Source organism: Pyxicephalus adspersus, chromosome 5 (genome assembly GCF_032062135.1).
Source record: "Pyxicephalus adspersus chromosome 5, UCB_Pads_2.0, whole genome shotgun sequence".
Lineage (NCBI taxonomy): Eukaryota > Metazoa > Chordata > Amphibia > Anura > Pyxicephalidae > Pyxicephalus > Pyxicephalus adspersus.
The window spans coordinates 76,925,454-76,947,622 of NC_092862.1; the positions used below are offsets into that span (position 1 = coordinate 76,925,454).

Below are 22,169 nucleotides of genomic sequence, written 5' to 3' on the forward strand. Positions count from 1 at the left end.
CACAGCATCGCGGGATCGGGTGAGTATGATTTTTTTTAATTACCGGTATATTTAACGTGTATTCGGTGTATAAGACGCACCCACTTTTCCCCCCCAGTTTTGGGGAAGAAAAAGTGCGTCTTATAGTCCGAAAAATACGGTATATATTTGGAACTGGAAAGTCCTTAGGTTAGCACAGTACTTTTCTTTGTACTACCATCCTATCAATGCTACTGGCCCCTGATGAGTTTTAAGCTTACTGATTCAAGAGTCATTCTGAGTCTTATTTTTTTACCTATATGGCCCTAAGTAAATATATTGGGGACTATAACAGTTGGCCTGTACAGAATTTCCCACAAATGATAGTGTAATCAGATGTTGAGTAATGTGGATAAAGAAAGAAATGAGAATGCTCAGTTTATACATTTCATGTTTTTTTTATTTTTCTTACCCATGATTTAAGGCCAGGGAAAATTTGTTTTTTACAGCTTGTTTTTGTCAATCCACACCATCTGTTTGCTCTTGGTAACGCGCTTAAGAGATGTGAAACTTAATAGTGGCACCTAATTCTTCTGAGTGGAAAACACTTTGTTTGCCTACTGCTGTCATTCCCAAGTAAAGATATGCAGATTGGGCAGGTTCTGTTTATTTCACACTTTTTTTTTATCAAGATACTTGTACTGACATATTACATGCTTATTTGGCACTTGATAACTTGATAATTGCTTATTCCTCAAACATACTCAAAAATTAAAAGGCAATCACATGATTTTTTTAAATCTACATATGAAAAAGAAAATTCCTGAACAGAAATCAGGAGTAAGGGCAGGTTCAGACCTGCCTCTAAATCACATAATCCCACACAGCACTACAGTGCTGCTTCATGAAAACCATTTGACAGCTGTCAACTGGCTAAGTTAATGTATAGCTCACTGGTACCCCCATTCACTGCCTACAGCGTCTCCCAAGAGGCATGAGGAAAAAGCACCACAACCTCACCACAGGTATGAATCTAGCCTTATATGTAGATTAACACGATCTTTAGTGTAAGACATATCAAGAGCACTAAACACATGCACACAAAACATATGCACACATCCAATAAACATTTATTCATATTTGTAAAAAAAAAACTAATATAAATAAAAAAATAAAAAAGTTATCAAATCATTTATCACCACACTGTTTTCTACAATAGTAATGTCTTGGTTTACAGACACAAATTGTCCTAGTTAAGTTCCCTCTGCACTGTAAATATTTTGCAGGTAAATAAATATATTTATGAATTATCTTTTACCCAAAGATTTGATTGTAACTGAAGCCAGGGAAACAAATTTAGTGCTGTTCAATCTCATTTCAGTCAAGGAACTTGGCACCGAGAAATTTACAAGAAATATAAACCACTAAAATCTGAAGCCAGGAATGAATCTATTAATTCTGAATATATTAGGGCTGAAAAAGAATTGTGTCTTTCGTATGCTGATTATGATGGATAGTATTGTAAAAGCTATTGCATATTTTAGTTTGAAATAAGCACTTGTTTTAGAACTCAAATGCAATGTCGATGGACAGTGGTTTTGTGAAAAAGGCTACTTAGAAAAAAATGTAAATTGAAATTAATAAAAGATGCCTTGTTCACCTTTGTGAATATATATTTGAATGTAAATCAGCAAAATACTAATTCAGCTCAGGTTATACATATATTTTCACACCATTATTTAAGAAACCAAAATACTGAAATATTTACTTCAGTAGAATAATATTTTCAGTCTTCAGAGATCTTTGATACCGTGACACTTTGGAAAAGTCTGCTTGCAAAATGTAGTTCGTACATATTGGGGCGTTTGTATATATTAGGAATTATAGATTCCTAGTTATATACCTTATATAAGTTTGGGCATCCTTAGACTACCTTAAAGTAGGTTTTATTTTCTCTTTTTGGTCAAATTAACTTTAAGGGATGTTTTCCTTTTTCTGAATTAAGCATACAGAGTTGCTAAAGCAGTCATTAAGCAAGTCAGAGTTGCTAAAGCAGACCTATCACCTCAATTCCTACCTTGGTAGATAACCTTCTATATAAAGTATAAATATGCATTTTTGTCTTTAAAAAAGGCTAAGCACCTCCTCTTCTGCCTTTACCATTGCAATGGCGGCATGGGACCAAATCGAGGACAGCTCCAGAGGGTTCGAGGAATCCCTGGAAGTAAAGGTAAGTATGATTTTTTTTGTTTTAACTTTAGTTCTGGTTTTATCTGTGTATTTGTTCTAGGTCAGTCACAAAGAAAGTACTTGGCTATTCAGCATAACAGCCAGGCATCCAGCATTTTAAAAAAATCATTTTAAAAAGTAGGAGTCTTCATAATTCCTTCTGGGCACATTAAGATAAGTGTCTATTAAGATATGTCTATTAAAAAGGGCATAATAAGCAATTTTAATGGCAATCACTATTTTATATACACTGGGAAAAATGCAGCAGATTACCAGTCAGTAGTGTTGGTCAAATATCTCACTATTCGATTAGACAGCTATTTGATCGAATAGTGAGAAATTGTTCGGTTGATCGAATGCCAAATTCAAACACCATTGAAGTCAATGGTGGGAGAATTCGGGTTAGAATTAATCAAATTGCTCTTGCAGCCCTTTACTAGTTGTATGTGTTCTTGGATAGAGTTTCTCTATACAAAAACACAGAGCACAGAGGCCATGTGACCGTGGGAACTGAACTGCAAAAAAAACTCTGCAGTTCCAGTATGATCCCCGGGGCACCACAGGTTAATTAACCTGTAGTGCCCCGGAGATCGCACACTCTTTTCAATGATTGCAGACTTTGGCTGCAACCATTGAGAAGATGCCTCGCAAGTATCTCTTACTCTGTAATACGCACAGTAATATTATACATTTGTTACATTTTTCTTGCAGTGGATAAAAGAAAAATGTAACAAATGTATCAGAATATTACTGTGCTGGAAAGTGTGTTACAGAGTAAGAGATATCATGTCATTGTTACAGGATAACCTGTAAAAAAAACAAACAAAAAAGAATTAGGTAAATAAACACAAACACTCAGTAAATTATTTAAACATAAATGTTATTTTTTTAACACATTATTTTAAATCCAAATTTGTGTCGTTGAATCTTTTTTTTTCGGGTCCGGTCTGTCCGAATTCGAACAGCCATATTCAGGTCAAATATAAGGACAACCTGAATTTGAACACCAACACTACCAGTCAGTACTGAAGTCTATAAATGTGTAGTAAACTCAGTTAAAATAGGCTTTCCTGTAGTTTTGTATGCATAAATTAATATCAAAATTCAGGTCCCTACGAAAAAGATATCAAAAGCCAAAATTCTTTTCTTGACTCTTAACTAACTTGCCAACTCCCTGCAGGGTTTTTTCTGCAAAACACTAAGCTGGTAACAGACAAAGGAATTAATTTGGTGGTACTATCCAAGTCTCTATAATAAGCAGGAAAAATAAGCTTATAAAATAGTTGGAAAAGTTTACTAATCCTAAGTATTTGATTTTTAAAGAACATGCAATGTGAACCACTGAGTATCTCTTCATTCAGTTGGGAGTATTGTCTCTCCATAACAGACAAAGAAATACATTTTACTTGCTTGTCATCCAGATAATTAAAGTTGACAGGCACTTTCATAAAAAGAATTTGGTTGCTGGGGAATTAGAATTAGCAGAGGCTACACAACAAAATCTAAAAGTGACATGAATTTTGTGGCATTAAACCTGATTTAGAAGATGTGTCTTTAGCACATTGTTTTTACAATATTTATCAGAGTGCTTATTTACCAGATTATCTGTACTTGTTTTGTGAGTCATAAAGGAAGCATTTTCTTGTGTTTAAAAACTGCACATCATTCTACAACGAAGCTATGTTTTTAGTTAAACACTTGAAAACTACATTCTTAAAGCTGTATTTTCCTACACAGCTTAGTTGAGTTTAGCAGCACATCAATGCAATTAGTGCAAGCATTTAGAATCATGTAACTTTTTCATAATTCTGCCAGAAGTGGCTAGCTAACATTATGCCTTTTTTGATTTTTCTTTTGTACTGATAATTATTACATTTATGTATTCATAGTGTTTCCATTGGGATTAGGACATAAGCACACATTTCTGGGAAGCTATTACTGTCCACCTTGCCAAATTTCTCTGGAGAAACTTTAATTTTAGTTCATTTTGTAGGACTTGGTAATATGGAGCTGGTGCTGCTGCTCCTTGGACAGGTTTGTCCAAGTGCTAAAATCTTTTGGCACTGCCCACCAGGCTGGGGGACTCACAAACTAAGATATTTTAGGACTCTTCCTTGATTCAATGGGCCTTGCACAGATTTAGGTTTGTTTTGGGCACTTGCCAAGTTGGCTTTCTCTCCTACTCAACTGTTGTATTAAGCTGAATAGATTTTTCCACCAACCTTGGAATGCATGTGTGCAATATACCCCAGAGAGCAAAATAGAAAGTCACTCAAAGCAAAAAAAATACCCTGAATAAACTGAACCAGGCTAATGTTATGACTAGTTACCTACACTCACTGGCCCATGGTACTACCAGTCATAAGGTTTACTAGGGTCCTTCAGATGCTGTCTCTGCACATTTAGCTGAATAAAAGCAAAAGCAAGAATGTCAGACTGTCTGGGTCTGATTTATTAAAGGTCTCCAAGACTGAAGAATATACACTTTCGTCAATGAGAGAGAGCTTTAATAAATCAGGCCCACTGTCTCTTCCTCTAACCTCACTGTCTAATTCCTCATGGTGGATTGTCTTAGGACATTTAACGTTTTCCCACACAGCCTCTCAATACACTAACTAGTTTTGGATAGTCTTAAAAGAACAAGTCGCTTTATTTATTCCAAAGCTCTGAAAGTCTAAAAGATTTAATATGGCCCAGGAAGGTTCATAGTGGTTTTGCATTTCTTAAATGAAAATTATTAAATGAAAAAAAAAACAACCATTTTGCAAAAGGCATAATGAAACACTGACCTTTTTAATTGTCAAGTGATTAAATAAGAATATTTTTGAAGAGTGAATAGGTACTGATTTACACACCTTTTTTTCTTTGCTTTTATTAACCGACTTTGAAATGCTAATTTGTGCTATGGTGCATCTGTTCCCAAAACTTCAAATAACAATAAGCAACAGTGTCATGGATATTCTGCATATAAAAGTTAACAAATCAAAACGAATTAAGGGAAGAATAATGTTCTTTAGAAATGAAAACAATGTGTGAAGCTCAATATGGCATTTGAATAAGGATTATTGTGACAGAGCATATGATATGCCTCTGGTTTTGTTGTACCAAGGCAGTCAAAACAGTACAACTTACAGATGAATATCCTTGGTGACATACTGAGGCAGCATGTTCCCTCATGATTTATTTATGCTGCTCACTTAATTGTACAAATAGAATGATGAACACATTCCACAGACAAAACAAGACACTCAGTGAAAAAACAGTAGAACTGAATGTTGTCATTAACATAAAAAGGCTTAGTTAATGTGATGATCATGCAAACATATGTAAATATACTTCACAAAAAATCCAGGTTAGTATAGCTAAACTAGTGAATTAGTGAAGGTGAATTCTTGCTGGTTGCTATGTTTTTTGTTTTTGGTTTTTTTTGTACATTGTTTTCTTGCTTTAATAAATGTACACTAGATTCTTTGTTTTATTTAGTATCCAAATAGGCCCCAGCTAGCAAAATTGTTAGTTTACTGACATCCTTACAGCCTGATCATAAAAGATTGCTGACAAACAATCCTATGGGTGTATGTAGCCTAAATGCTAGAGAAGTAATGGATAGCTTGTTTCAAAGCTCTTTTACTGCTTGTTAAAGCTTACCTAAACTCAGAATTTTTACTTTACCTTAAAGGGTAGATAACCCCTTGATTTAAAGTAAAAATTTTGTTTTTTAGTGTTTTTTTAAGTGCAAACACCCTTTTTTCAGCACCACCCCCTTAATTCTCGATCGCCTAGGCGATCAAGAATGAATGGGAGCGCAGAGCCTCCCCAGACACCTACATCACGCATCTTGGGAGGCTCTTGCCTGCTCCTTTTCATCAATAGGGAAAAAAATTGCCAATCTCACACATGCGCACTGAGATTGGCAAGCTCTTTCCCAATCTACGTCACTTGGTCTCTGTGCAGTGTGAGATTGGGTGACGTAGGAAGAAGAACACGGAAGAAGAGAGGAGAAGATATTGGCGCCTGGTGCTCCCTCTGCGCCAGGCTGAAGACAGAGACTGGGACAACGCAGGACCTGATGGAATTAATCTCCCGACGGATAGACTGATCTGTGGGATAGAAGGTAAGTGTGATTTTTTTTTGGTCCAGGTTAGTTTTGGCTTTACTTGTGCTTTAAGTGGGTCTTCAGTCTGGGCATATGCACGTCAAATAAGGCAGATATTTTGGTTCAAACTAAAGGAAAATAAATGTATTTTATGATTTCTACAGTGAAAAAAAAAAGAAAAAAAGTAAAAAAAAACACATTTTCTTCCTATTTTCACTACCAGGCAATTAAATGACAGTTTAGTATTGCTTTATTTTTCAGTTTAAATTATAAGCAGAAGAGTGTGAATTCAGAATGGCTACTCCATTGCAGAACAAAGTGAGCATACAAAGCAAAAGGGTTAGTTGAATTTTAGGTCTTTTGTGGGTTGGTTTGTGTTACACTTGAAATTGGGTGATTCATTTACAATTTGAATCACCTAGAGTCGTCTAGAGTCCAAAGTTGGGGAGGGGGGTTAGGTTTAATAGTTGCTGGAATATTAAAGCGTACCTTAACTCAGAAAATTTCACTTTACATAAAAGGGTGGACAACCCTTTAATGTAAAGTAAAAATTCTGTGTTTTTTTTTGTGCAACACCCTTTTTTTTTTAAACACAAGGGTGCAGCACTGCCCCCCTAAAGAATGAATAGGAGCGCAAAACCTCCAGGGATGCCTACGTCAGGCATCCTGGGAGGCTCTTGGGTGCTCCTTTAGCATCTCGGGCATGCGCAGAAGGAGACTTTTCGGGTAAAATGCGTGAGATCAGCAAGTTTTTTTCCACCCTACGTCACCCGATCTCGCACCTGGGTCAGGTGATGTAGGATGAAGAACCTGAAATAGGGGACGAAGATGGCGGTGCCCGGAGCGCCAGCTCCGAGACGGATAGTGGGACGACGTGGGAGCCAATGCAGGACACCCCCTGCCCTGCTGGACTGGAGGTAAGTGTATTTGTTTTCCATAATTTTTAGTTTAGTTCCTCTTTAAGATTAGCCAGTTTACGACTTTATGCTAGGGTTTGGTAAAAAAGCCCTTCCTAGTTACCGTATTTTTCGCCGTATAAGACGCTCCGGAATATAAGACGCACCCAATTTTAAAGGAGGAAAATCTAGAAAAAAAGATTCTGAAAGATTATTTCCCTTCTGATCCCTCATGTGCCATTCATACCGGTATTCCCCTTCTGATCACTCATGTGCCATTCAAATTCCCTTTCTGATCACTCTGTACCTTTCAAATTCCCTTTCTGATCACTCTGTGTCATTCAAACTCCCCTTCTGTTCACTCTGTCATTCAAATTCCCCTTCTGATCACTCTGTGCTTTTTTTCTATTGTACGGCAGTTAGGACAGGGAACAGCAGGTGGCGCTGTGCCGGCTTCTTTCGCTTTGCTTTACAGACAGGAGAAAACACGATGCTGGCAGAGGAGAGAAGAGAGACACGCTGCAGCCAGAGACACACGCAGGATCGGGTATCGGGTGAGTATAATATTTTAATTATTTTTTTTAACACATTTGTCGTATAGGACGCACTAACTTTTCCCCCCAAGTTTTGGGGAAGAAAAAGTGCGTCTTATACGGCAAAAAATACGGTAACTGAAAATGTAAAATGTATCAAATGTCACATGAGCAAACAATGTACACAGAGTATAGACTACCTATTGAGCATTTTGTTATTCATTTACTACTTACTACTGGCTTTTGTAGTCTTGTGATCCTTGAACATAGCAGTGTCTAGGGATGCTGGAACACTATTTTTGCTGCCACTTACATGCAACCTGTTATGATAAGAAAAATACCTGTACTATTAGGGTTTTTCAAAGTTACCATTTTGATTCAAACCTAGTTGGTTTGAATGTTTATAGGTATACTAGAAGCACTGAAGAGGGAAGTTATACAACTTTAGGAAACGCATTAAAATTTTTTTTCTACTTTTTTCTGCTTCCAAAATTGTGCAGATCAACCTAGTCCCTAGTTCGTGCTAAACATTGGTAAGAATTTCGGGTGCAGAATATATGGGATTTCTTAGATGCACTGTTAGTTTAGTGAGATAGGCAGAAATACCATTTCTCTGTATTTTCTTTTTTAAGGGAAAATAGAAATCATACATGTTTGATGTAATTTTCCTTAACATACACCAAATAACTTAAGATGAAAATGCTAATTGATTTTGCTATATTTTACATGGTAATAATTTCTTATGCATATGTACCATAGAAATGAGTTTTAAAGTTTCAGGTTTATTTAACATTAATTTGGTTTGCCTGGTAAAATGTAGACTAGGAAGGCATAATTACAGAATTCTATATTTGGTAGATTAGAGCCAGCATATTAGATGCGTTACTATAAAATGTCATCTTACTGTTCATTTCATTTTTAACAGGAATAAAGGGATCCTAAAGCTTTCCCTTGAATAAATATAGGAATATAAAATATTTGCATGCAATATATATATATATATATATATATATATATACCTAACAAAATATATATTTTTAAATGTTCAATTCTGGCAGTAATAAAATAATAAAAATGCTTATCCATTAGACCAAGTTGCAGGTTGCCCAAAATGTTCCTTTTCCAACAGTGTTCAGTTGATTTTCTGAAACAGCCTAACAGTCAAAGCATTACTTCCTTGTAGAACAGCATCCTAAGGGAGTTCGGCTGTGTTGCAGAATTTACTCATAAAAAGTTTCTTGCATTTGCAAAAATAGTTAGTAGTATGTTTTATTTTCCTGTGCGTCAACAATTGTGCCTGGATATGTGAGCATTGTAAAAAAGAACAGAGGGACCTCCTTCATTTAAGTCAGCATGACAATCTAAGCCCAGAACACAAGTACTTTAAGGTCAGAAGACTGTCTACATCTTGTGATTTATTAACAAAATCTCATTTTACCTTTGCAGAAGAAAAATATTTATTAATCTCTCCTTCATTGACTGAGAAAGATATCCATTCTTCCCATCTTTTTCTGTCCCAGGCCGCAATAATTAATTTACTTTTTTTTTACCAGATATGGTATTTCTAATTTCTAGTTATGTATTTTATTTTTCTAATTGCATTGCAGAAATATTTGACATATTCAAAATTTTAAATGTTTATCTGTGTATGAAACAGAAAATATTTGAGCCCTGGCTTTTCCTTTTATGTTCCAGTAAGCAGCATGTTTTCTCTGAGAAAATTTACTTTATGTGATGCACATTTAGAAAATTCAATGTTCTTAATGTAGAAAGAGAAAATAAGTGAATATATATTTATTTTGTAGGAGGAATGGAGAAGATTAGAAATCATACCCATGCTTTGGCAAGCTACACCTACTCTGTGCTGTCTGCTCTGTGTTATGCTAATGGAAAACCTGTAATACAAGTCTACAGTGATACAGAGGTTAGGACTTGTGATGTGCAGGGTCCTATCATTAATTTTAATGTGCTGGATGAAAATGGAGGCATAATCGGCTACTCTCAGGTACATATTTTTCAAGGTTCACATCATGCATTAGCTACCATCTGTGAAATTGTTTCTCTGTTATTGATTGCAGTATATTATTTATTTATTCAGTATTTTATTACTTTTCCACTTTTTTGTTGACTTAAAAAGAGTTGACTAATAAAGTTGTATAGATGTTTTAATTCAGTTTCTTACTCGATTAGGGCTACCTATGCAATCTACACAAATATTGCTTAAAACTAAAACCTTTTAATTAACATTTAAATGTTATTGCTTTAAAATGGCTGTGTGTTTTTTTATTTGACAGGCTTTGAACTTTTATCTCAATGTATGAGACATAAAATTGTGTACATTGATGGATTTTAACTTGAAGTGACCAAGTTGAATGGAATGTTTTTGGTACAGAGATTTTGGAATTTTAACAGGGTTATTTCCTTCAGCCTAATAGGTATTTATAGCAAAAAAACTGGAACACTTTACAAGAAACAAGAATAACTTCCAACTACAGGTATTGTGGAGAGGGATCCAAATAACAATATACTGTATGATATAACACTAATCCTTAAGGCAATATCCTTGTGATCCCAGCCTGGCATTTTCTGCTTAAAGCAGAAAGTAAACCCAAAACTAACCCAAAACAAAAAGATCACACACACATTCAATCCCGCAGATCAGTATCCGTTGGGAGGTTTCTTTCATTTCGTCCTGCGTCATCCCGGCGCAGAGAGCACCAGGCGCCGACATCTTCTCCTCACTTAATCCTACACTACCAGATATTGCACTGTGCAGGCACTAGATCGGGAAAAAACATGCCAATTTTTTTCCCTATTGATGCTTGGGCATTCATAGGAGCAGCCAAGAGCCTCCCAAGATGTGTAATGTAGGTATCCCAGGAAACTCTGCGCTCCTATTCATTCTTCACCACCTAGGCGCTTGAGAATTAAGGGGGTGGTGCTGCACCCTTTTTGTTTTATTTTTAAAACCCTAACAAAAAAATTCTACTTTAAATAAAAGGGTTGTCTACCCTTTTCTGTAAAGTAAAAAATCTGAGTTTAGGAACACTTTAAATAGTTTTTTGTAACCTAACCAGGAGTTACCATCATCCAATTTATAAGCCTCCAGAGTTGTATCCAAATAGTGAAAAAATTAGAACACTATTCTGGAGTTCTCACCTATAATGCTGTCCAGAAAAGCAAAAGCTTGTAACAGATTGGTAAAAGTGTGAAGTATGAGCCTTTATCAGTGTCTGTCTTCATCCTCCTGTCCCCTCTCCCATTTATCAAAAGTGAAATGATCTGAAGGTAATAAAGTGAAAATGTCAATGAATTCCCTTTCTCCTCACTTTCTTTTCCCCCCAACTTTTACTTGAGCCAAAAAACTATGCAGATATAATTATATATAATTTTGTATATCTAATAATTGTAAAGAATTAGCGAGTGGTATTTCTCTAGTGCTAATACCAGAAACACCTCATATTCATGACATACCATACCTGTTGGATTTGAAACAACTGTAGCTGATCCCTTATTATTTAGAGGGATTGTCCCAGAAGCTCCACCCATCAGATTCAGCTGTGAAAATTGGGATGCTGATATGTGCAATGGTCCCTACCCGACCCCCGAGTACCTAGCACTGCAGCCCTAGAATTGATGACCCTGTAAGGTCTTACGGTACTAACTGATAAAAAAAATGTGAAAAAAAATCCCCTCAATCACACATTAAAGATTACAAATCCTCACCCACTGGTCCACCACAGTTAATAAACTGTAGTGAAGTAATTCTGAGGCCTGGTACCACCTTACTCTCTCTGACTAAACAGTTTACTCCTCCTGCCACATAGACGTTCATATGACCACAGTTATCACAGCATACACCTTCAAACATCTTGCACATTTGTAAATTCAAAAACAAGGAAGCAACACCCCCATCCATTCGTTAAGACTAGGCCAATACCATCCTTTGGCTCAAAGCAGAATGATTGCCTTCAATACTCTGAACACCCTCAACTGGTCTAAAAAACCTCTGGTATACCTAGCATGCCTTCCACCACTTGATCTTGATGGAGTCAGAGATGCCATAACCGTGGATTCTGCTGTGACTCACCAATGCATTCAAAATGCTCCTTGCCTGTGCTGAAAAAATGGGGGTGCACTAACACGCAGCACGGCCCTTTTGCTGACGCATGTTGCTATTCTGAGCGTACCTGTTGACAATGCCCCAATCACCAGGAATGACCACTCCCATCATAACACTCTTGCCGCAGACCCAATTCTCACCTATGGTGTCTGCCTGTGCACAGGTTCCATACAGCAACTGCTCCAACATAGCCAACATTAGGGGTGTAACATGAGTAGGTAAAAAATAATAATAATAAAAAAGAATACCCAATAAATTAGACAACAAGGAATTGCTATCCTGGTAATGAGCAGGAGTGTAATCTGATAATCTCACCTTTCCAATACCTGTTCATATTCATTCTCAGTTTCTGCTTCAATGGGTTCACCTAAAATGGTGCGTTATTCCTAGAGCCTTTACCCTCCTTGGTGGCATACTTTACTTATTGGAAACTATTCAACTCAACTGATCACAGTTCATACACACATGACCCTTTTCTAGTCAATCCCAGTCAATTTCAGCTTTCTCCTATTATGTGCTAACGGAAGTCCGTTGCATGCAGTTGTCCAATGTTGCACCAAGGTAGTTCATCCATTATGAGCTGTCATGGGCTGTCAATCCACTGCCATGTAAAAAAAACACCTAGCCTTTTTTTTGTAACTATGTAGCACACTGAATGCATAGTATGTTAATTAGGGGAGCATTCACAATTGCACTCACTGCACAAGGGTATGTGTCATGTGATTCATTAACGTGAGTTTTACTGCACAAATGTGACTGGGGCATGAGATTTTCATGGTGGATTGCCTTTAGCTACAGTTCAGTGAATAGAACAGGTCCAAACAGCAAGCTCCTGCCTGGGTTTTTTTGTTAAATACAAAATGGACCAAAACAAGCAGTAGCTTGGCTCTGACCATAGTGTTTTTGTGTAAAACAAACTGGCAAGGGGTAAAGGCAAACTGTACCCCTAAAGCATACCTTACATCTAAAATTTTAAAAATGCATGAAAGATTTAATTAGTGGCAAAATAAACTTGTTTACTGCCCTTTTACAGCTACTACTACTTACTACTACTAAAAAAAACAAACAGAAATCGTTATAAATTTAGCATATTTGTGACAGCAATATTATTATAATATTATTATGTAACTCATAAAACATTCAAAACAAACCCACTGTCAAACCTTTCACAAACCTTTCACAGTTGCCTAATTCTCACTGTGCCTGTTGACATGAAACTCTACAGCGTTTTTTTAGGGAAAAGGTATACTTAAAAATATTTTAATTATTTGTTAGCTTCTCTGTATCCCTAATAGAACATTTTAGAGGTTAGCCATACTTTTGCAGTGTTTTATTAAACATAAACTTTACAGTGCTGTACCTGTGCTTAATTATTCCTTGCAGCTGTTATAGCCAAACAACATAGTTTAGATTTAAAAAACCCAGACAATTACTGAAAATAAGAGCCTTGTGCTGTTGACATACTTCTTGCAACTAGGGGAATTTCTAGTACAACAATACCGATGCCCTGCCCGCAATGAGCATTACGAAGATGGGACACATGCTCTACGTCTTTCTCCGCTGACAGCTGAAGGGGGTGGGGAGGAAGGCAGTGAAGCTTTTGTAACACTGCCTTCCTCCTCGCCTTCCTTGCGTTCTGGTGTTACAGAAGACTCACTGCCTTCCTCTCTGCCCCCTTCAGCTGTCAGCGGAGAAAGCAGTGGACTTAGAATGTGATCATGTTCTCAAGAACAGGATTGAAACTCTGTTTCCATATGGGGACAGGTCAGTAAGGCACAGTACCATGTGTCTCAACTGTGTAATGCTCCTTGTTTTGCAGGGGACGCCGGCACCGGCACAACAATACCGGTGCCATGTCCCTGCGAGTTTAATCTCAATGTCAAATGCAGCCCTCAATGAAAAAAGGTTGGACATCACTGATGTAAAACACCACTTTTGCAGTTGACAGTAGTCTGAACAAAATAGTAACCTTCAGAAACTTACCCTGTCTTCCTGTGGACTCCACTCACTCTGGCAGAGAGATCGATGGATAAGCATAGATGCACATAAAAGTGCCTAAAGTGGCTGCAGACACAAATTGTAAAGTAGCATCTAATTAATAACATAATTAAAAGAAAGATTGGAGCGTTACAAATGTAAAGTTTTATGTTTACTTCAGAGGAGCAATTATCCTTTAATGTAACAAAAATAAAACACTCTACAGCAACCTAAAAGAAACAACATAACATATGCACTTTATATTTATTATAATACCTATTTCAATGAATACTGCATGCTAAATATGCCCTAGGTTTTTGTAGCTCCTAAGTTTCAAGATTTCATTGACCTATTGAAATCAAGTGTCTCTCTTCTAAGCATTTTAGACACATAATGAAAAAGTCTGCTATAAATTTAATGGAAATGAAGGAAAAATAGAGCATTAACAGTGTAACTGTCATAAGGTATTAGAATTAATAAGATATAAAAAGCTAACAGTTAGTCTCAAAAATTTGCATAATTTACATGGCAGTGAGACTAAAAAAGTAAGCCCCTGATTATTGAGCTCTTCCAGTCCTACTAATTTAGCTGTGGATGTGTCGGGTGCTTATGCATAATCTGTAATCATTATTAAAAATAGGTCATGTTTTCTTTTTAACTCACTGCCCTAGATATTAATTTTATTGATATTTATGTTTAAAATGCCTTACAATATGAATTCAAACAAACCCGGTGCTTAATGCTGTAGTATACTGATCTTGCGCTACATGTTTTGCTGCTCAGTTGTATATATTATGTATTAAAATTTTTTACACAATATTTATACGTTTAATAGTTAGAACTGGTATTCATTATTTTAGCACGACCATTTCCCATGTATTATTTGCATTGTATAGTATTGTAGGAAATTTCACAATGTACTTACATATTTGTATTTAGTTTAGAGTAAAGTAAACATTTCAAAACTGCTTTAACGATCTGCTTATATTTCTTTTATATATCAGTCACAATGAGGTAAACAATATTTGCTTAGTTTTAAAATGCAGTCTGCCTTAATAGACTTTTTAAATCTGTAAAAACATCCACATGCCTAGGCTAGGGATCACTAGATGAGGACACTATTAAAATAGGAATTTGGAAGGTACCCCATAGCAAAGGTTTGTTTGAAAAGTCATGATGTAAATAGAATAAAATAAAAAAGCATCTATTTAAACACACACACACACATATATATATATATATATATATATATATATATATTTATAAAAAAAAAATATATATATATATAAAACAAGGAGGGAAAGTATCTGCTGGGTTAGAGTTATTGTTTTTAACACCAGGGACTACAAAACAGAAGGTTATCGCATGTCTTATTTTAACACATATTCCAAAAATAAAAGGATGTTGTCTTGTTTCAACCAATTGGATGAAGCTTTATAAATCATTCCTTTGCACTTAACTGGCTAACTGTAGATCGAGAACAACAATTATTTAGCACAGCTGCTGACTATTAATATAGAGGCAATTATTTCATATTTCCTACAGCATTTTTAGGCTCATTGGCTATCGGTTTAATGTATTAAAACAATGGATTCTGCGGGGTAGATTTTTGGGGCCAATAAGAATGTGTACAAAAAACTTATTGTGAGGAAGCACTGAAGGAAGATCACTCTATTGGCTTACTGTACTAGTATTGCTTGTTTACTGTGCTATACAGTAGAGTAGTTCTGGATGTACAGGTAACCAATAGGGTGAAAAAGAATGAGTTGCAAAGGTTCACCTGAATTGCTTGCAAATGGTGCATACATGATTTTAGTATGTTGTAGTCATTTGGAAGCCGCATCAAATAAGTAGGCTGCTTTGATGCAATGTGCATACATTTTACACACCACAACAGACTTTAGCGGTCCAAAAAGTTTATTATAGCTTTCAGAGATTCTACTGGTAAGATAGGGAGAATGCAACAGTAGGTGCCAGGGGCATGGGTAACGGGGATCATAAAGGGCACCATACACTAATTCTTATAAATGCTGGGTTCTTGCAGAACTATGCTAGCCTTTCACCCTAGGTAATGTGGACAGGATTATGATGTTAGCCACAACACCTGAGGTAGAGCTGAACATGTACTGCCACTGACCCCTGTTGAGCAGCAATGAGCAGCAAGTAAATGTGAATAGGCAGCAGTAAGGCCTCCCAGATCACTTATACATGAAAACAAAAATACAGGAACAGCAGTTGCATGAAGAGAAAATTCTACAGAAAGTCTACAAATGTGTACTAATGAAAAGTCTACAAATGTGTACTAATGAAAATTACACTTCTACAATATTCCTTTGTCTTTCTTTCCAGATTAAAAGCAAATCATGTATGTCTATTGAATCATGATTTTAATGATTATAAATTCAATCCCGCAGCCACAGGCTTGTTTCCATCCTGTCACTGCCTAGAATTTGATTTGTGACCATGTTGAATCCTCGTCCCAGAGCAGTTTATATCTCCCTACTGGGGATTAAAGGAATATCCAGAGGATGCTGAGTCTGTAAAAATAAACCTACCTTAACATATCCTTTACATAGGGTATTGTGCAGGGGTGTGATAATATATGGATATTCTCAGCTCAGGAACATTGCACAATGACTAAATTTTATTTGTTCATTCCTTTCTCTCAGTATGACGCTAACTTGGTTTCGCTGGCAGTGCCACTCTTTCAGCACGGGTTTGTTTTTACCTCGTCTAGTTAATCAAACTTTCTATAAAACTATCTGATCATCAAATGATATTCTCTGATATACAGATGACCACTAAAAATAGCATTTAAATATTCTGTATATTAAATTAATCCAAATCTGAAAAAAAAAACTTACAACAGGAAATGTGAGTAATGTATCAAAATTAAATGTTACATTTTATGTAATCTAAAAATGTGTACTAATGAAAACTACACTTCTGCAATATTTCTTTGTTTTTCTTTCCAGAATATAAAGCATATCATATATGTCTATTGAGTCATGATTTACAGAAATATATATAATATTTAACTTATCATAATGCTACATAACCATTCATTATATTTGCAATAAACTAAACACAGAGGATTTTCCATTTCAGTAACCACATTGATTAGCATATAACCCATTAAATGGGAAATACAGAATATTGAAATTAAAAGAATTAATCAAGCTGTTGTATGAATTGATACATGAAGCAATTACTGCTGTCACTGACACTTTGTTTTATATAAATATAAATAGATTTTCATCTCCAGAGCCATCAGTTCTGTTTATACTGTCATGTTTTTATTTTATCATTATAGTTAACGAAGAATGTATCACAAGTGAAATAAGTGTGGTCTGTAAAATTGTAAAATGTTAATTTATTATAAAACATTTTTTGGCTTAAATTAATGCCTGTCAATTGTAACATTTTATTTTCTGAGCTTAGATCAGAACAAAGATTTTTCAATTCTGAGTTGCAATCCAAGCCTTGGATTTCCCATACAAGCCATACAAACATCAGTCAATTACAGGCAGCCACATTGACATGCCTTGACACAAAGCTGATAGGGAATTATAGCTGTGTTTTTTTTTTAAAAATCATTTACACTTACACACAGGAGTTCTAATAATTTGAGTAATAACCAAGTACAATCACAGTATTTGTTTCAAGATATGCACAAAAAACATTGCTAATATAGGGCAGCACGGTAGCTCAGAGGTAGCACTCTTGCCTTTGCAGCACTAGGTCCCAGGTTCGAATCTCTAACAGCAACTCCTAGCTTATCTTTGAATAACTTCTCAAAAGTATAAAAAATGTCTAAATATTGTTGTTGCTGCTGCTGCTTTTGTTCATGAAGGTCAATCATCAGGGTCAGTACATGTCTTTTACGACCCATTGGGTAAATATCTTTCAATGCACAGGCATATCCCTTTTATGACGTATTATCAACTTGTAGAATGGTCAGGAAAATGAGCTCTAAGGCTGATTTGTCTTTTCTTTCTCTTTGACAAGAGTACCATTCTACACTCACACCAACATGACAAAACTGATCCACCCCTCAATATGTCATGTGCAATCCTCCATCTTGTCAGTCTGGGTGAGAGAGGTCACATCCTTGTGTCATCCACTGGCTTTCCCCCTGCTACTTACAAATCAGCAAAGTTGTCACCAATAATAGCACCAATGTCAAAATGGCTGTACTATGCCTGAGCACATTATCTCACATTCCCTGCTTTAAACATGTACTCAGTTTGGTGGGACATTTCTGAAGCGCTACCTTGGCATGCAAGATGTCTTGACCATAGCCAGAAAGGTCTGCATCCACTTTAGCAGATCTGACTGTGCACTTCCAGCCTTGCAGAGACAAATGTCTTTCATTCCACAAAATGATCTGTGACTTGCCCCCCAAGTCTTCTTTGATCCAGGATATGGCAGCATTTTAGGGACACCTGATGCATGTTGAATCCTATGGAAGAGGCAACAAAATCTTTTAGCCAAAAAAACAGTGGTATTGATGATGTCATCCCATCCTTTTTCTTGTTGGAAGCCTTTGTGGATTTGATTCAACAGCTGTAAAGAGAAGGAAAACTCTCATGCTTTGCCTCACAACCATGGGGGCCGAAGATGAAAGCTTACAGGGGGAAGGAAACCTTGAAAATATACACAGTCAAACAACTTGCATTTTTAGGAGGCAAGAAACAACAATAGCAACAATTCTCTCATGACAGGTTTACTATTAACAATATATATATTCACTGAGATTAGGAGGTTTTGCTGAAGCTGCTTTTCAATTTTTGCAATCTCCAGCTAGCCTGTTCTACTCATTCATTGTTAATTAATAACACGTTCATTCTGTAACCTAGGAAGCCTAAGGAGAAGTAAAATGAGATATAGAAGTTCTTGTAGATTTAAATCAGTAACACTGAGGGAAATATGTCAGTTTGAAAGTTTTTTCTGTAATACTGATAAATTACATTGCTCTTTGTTTAAAAACTATAGGATTTTTTATGTATTTTTAATCCAACCTTCTGCTTTGTAGAAAAAAAAACTACACATTTATAAGGTCCCACAGTCAATGATTGCGAGACAACTTCAGCCACCATAAAAAAAGAAATAGTAGTAAAATAAAAAAAATTCACTAGTGTCTCCCTTCTTATCCTATTATTGTGCTTATGTAAGAGACCTAATTTATACCCTACAAGCACTGCAACTTTTTTTTGTATTTCTAGTACTTCAGAGAGAGCGGCAGCTCTCATTTAAAAATGTACCCTTCAGAAATGTATTTGGTCTATTACAGAGCTTCTTATGTTTTGTGATTGGCCAAGGAGAGTAGGAGCAATACAAAACAATATTGGCGTTTTAGTGAATTTGAGCTACGTCTCTCACTGTCACCATGTCAGAAGTTCAGTGAAGCTGAACAGTTTCCCTGGAATAAACTATGTGGTCTATTTATAAAGAAGTACATCTGACATTTAGTAATCAGAAGGGTCAATCACTGACATTTTAAACAAATGGACCTGAAAGATTCTTCTCCCCCAAATGTAGGTGGATAAAGAAAGGGACACAAGTGGAATTGACTTTTTATTTCAGTATTAGGATTTTTTTTTTTTTTTTACAGTTGCTTGAATTAGTGGCGTAAAACAAAAAAAAGCCAAGTCAAACAGTGTTTAAATCCTCTTTTACAGTAAGCAAAACAATAAAAGCATAGCTATAGCAGCTATTAAAGCAAAATAATTTTGAATTGGATATGGATATAAACTATAAATACTGCACTGAAGCATCTAAATATCTAATAGTAGAATAATATACTGCTCATTGTAGACTGTTTTCTCCAAATCTTGATGTATGTGGGGAATAGGTATGTAGCTCATTATGTTTACAAAGAACAACTCCCACAGTTTTGGTCCAGTGAAAGCCAAAACAAATCTTTACCATGCCAACTTTGCCATATGGTACATGAGGGTACTAAGGTCAACACTATTAGCCCCTGTTTAAACCTCTAAAGGTCCTAATTGTAAATTGTGCTATACGTCTACCTAATACCAGTACAATTCTCTCTGATAAATATCCAACTGATGACTCTTTGTCCTTTTTATACTCATTGGAATTAATTCCCAAATTATTTTTAATGACCATGCATTACCACACCGGGCCCGATTTATTAAAGATCCCCAAGGCTGGAGAGGATATACTTTCATCAGTGAAGTTGGGTGATCCTGCAAACCTCGAATAAATCTGGTCCAGAATTCAAAACATTTGCCAGCACATTTCAAAAGACTTTGAATAAATCCATTCCAGGTTTGCTGGATTGCCCAGCTTCACTGATTAAAGTATATCTTCTCCAGCCTTGGAGAGCTTTAATAAATCAGGCCCAGCACCTTCGAAATTTGGCGCTCACCTCAATTTTTCTATATCCTTAGATAAAGCTTTATAGTGTGGTGCCTAAGCTGGTTGCCTATATTCTAGATTATCTATGGATACCACATATGTGTTTATATTCTGTACAAGATATGTACCTTTACATGTATTTAATTATTAATATTATTATTATTATTATTATTATTATTAATAATATTAATATACAGTATTTATTTTGTAATTGTATCCCATTTTTACATTTTCCAAGACATTTGATTTTGCAGTAATCGATTGGTTTGGTATTTGAGGTTAGAGTAGTATCATGCATTACCTTTTGGGACCATAATGCAGATGGTCCCGCCAATAACATTTTGGGGTTGTTGAAGAACTTTTTTTGCATCAAACAATTGCCTATTGGTCTAAAATTGGAATAGCCAGTACTGATCAAATTACCTATCATTTGAAATGAACACCGCCTGCAAAATATTTTTCCTACCAATAAATAATTTAGCTCAAATTTTTTTATACTTTTTAAGTCCCTTACTAGACTCATGGGCATCCACAATTCCACATGCCAAACTGCATTTTTATTCTTTAGATTATAAGAATGAATACACCAAGTCCATTTTATGTGTCATCCGTTAAATTATATCACCTTTTTCAGGGCTGGACTAGGGGACATGGGGCCTGCCTGAGAAATTTAGGTTTGAGGCCCATCTGCCTTTTGGATGTTTGTGTTAGCTGCATGGCCAGTTCACAGACAAAGATAGTGATGACTTCTCTTCTTTCTTCTGTCCGTTCTCTCAGCAACATACAACTGCAGAAGTGTATTGGAGCTTCTTTTTTAAAAAAACAAAGAAACCATGGCTGAGGGGGACAGGAAATTGCAGAAATTGCAAAAAAAGAACATGGCTATGCCATGCCTTCAGGAAAATGTGCACTTTTATGCACTTTTTCCCTCATCTACCTGGTCTCACCTGCCCACCCCTTCAAAGTAGCCTACGTACTGAGAAATCCATGAGCTGCAATGATTCCTTCCTGCATATACCTGTGCAGGACATCCTCATAAACTTCTATAGGTCTCATCTATTTTTGCCTACTGACTAACTTATTATGGGAAAAATCTCATATCTAGGGTTTGCTAGATTCACAAAATGTAATCATTTAGGGTTATGTCTAAAAATAGTTAGTTTTATAAACCATCTTTAGTCAAAGTTGAGTGAGTTTATGACCTTTTATATTGTGCTTTTTACTATTTTTATAAAACTTATCTTTAAATTGGGGGCAGTATCCAGAACATAATAAATTATTTTCTATGAAAACCTATAGGAAATCACTTTTCCGCTAACAAATGTGATTCTGGAACAAATTACCTTTGTATCACTTTATGTTTATATTAATGATGTAGTAAACTAGAAATTTGTAATTCTTTGTAATGTTTACCCAATTAAACTAATACTATTGGTTTGTTTTGTTTCTGTCTGTTCTTTTCTGTATATATTTTTATTTATTGGTACTGCAGAGTAGCACTTCTCTAGTTCTTTGTTCTGTGAGCTTTGTGTAATTTGCAGAATCTGATTTTTTTCTGTTAATAGTGTATTCTTTAACTCTGCATAACATCACATCTCTTGTTCTTGTTTATGGTAATTCACAGTATCTTGTCTTATTTTGTATATATTTACTCCACTCAGCACCATTTCTCTTTTCTTGTGTGTTTTTTGGCTCTCCGTATTTGTTCTTACTTTTCATGGAATCTGGTCAGTACCACCTCTCTTGTTCTGTAAGCTCAAAAATTAGTATTTTATGTATTCACAACAATTCTGACACTTGTAGCATGGCAACTAGAATAAAATCATTTTTCTTGTGTCGATTGAGTGCTAGTGGCTTTTGTGATGCTGGAGCCACTGAATTGCTGATTTTACCCCAATAGCAAAGGCAGTGGAGTTAATATGCAGTGTGAATGAGGAGTGATGCATTCCCAGAAACAGTCCATAGTTGTCTGC

The 22,169-nt window shown here is 35.8% G+C and overlaps 1 protein-coding gene across 1 annotated transcript in view; it reads left to right on the forward strand.

The window, feature by feature from the left end:
- The window catches only part of MOCOS (molybdenum cofactor sulfurase), a 141,447-nt gene that overhangs the window by 73,736 nt on the left and 45,542 nt on the right, over positions 1-22,169 (forward strand). Inside the window, exon 6 of the mRNA XM_072411910.1 lies at positions 9,518-9,717. Within this exon, the coding sequence (XP_072268011.1) occupies positions 9,518-9,717 (200 nt within the window). The remainder of the gene's footprint in view (positions 1-9,517; positions 9,718-22,169) is intronic.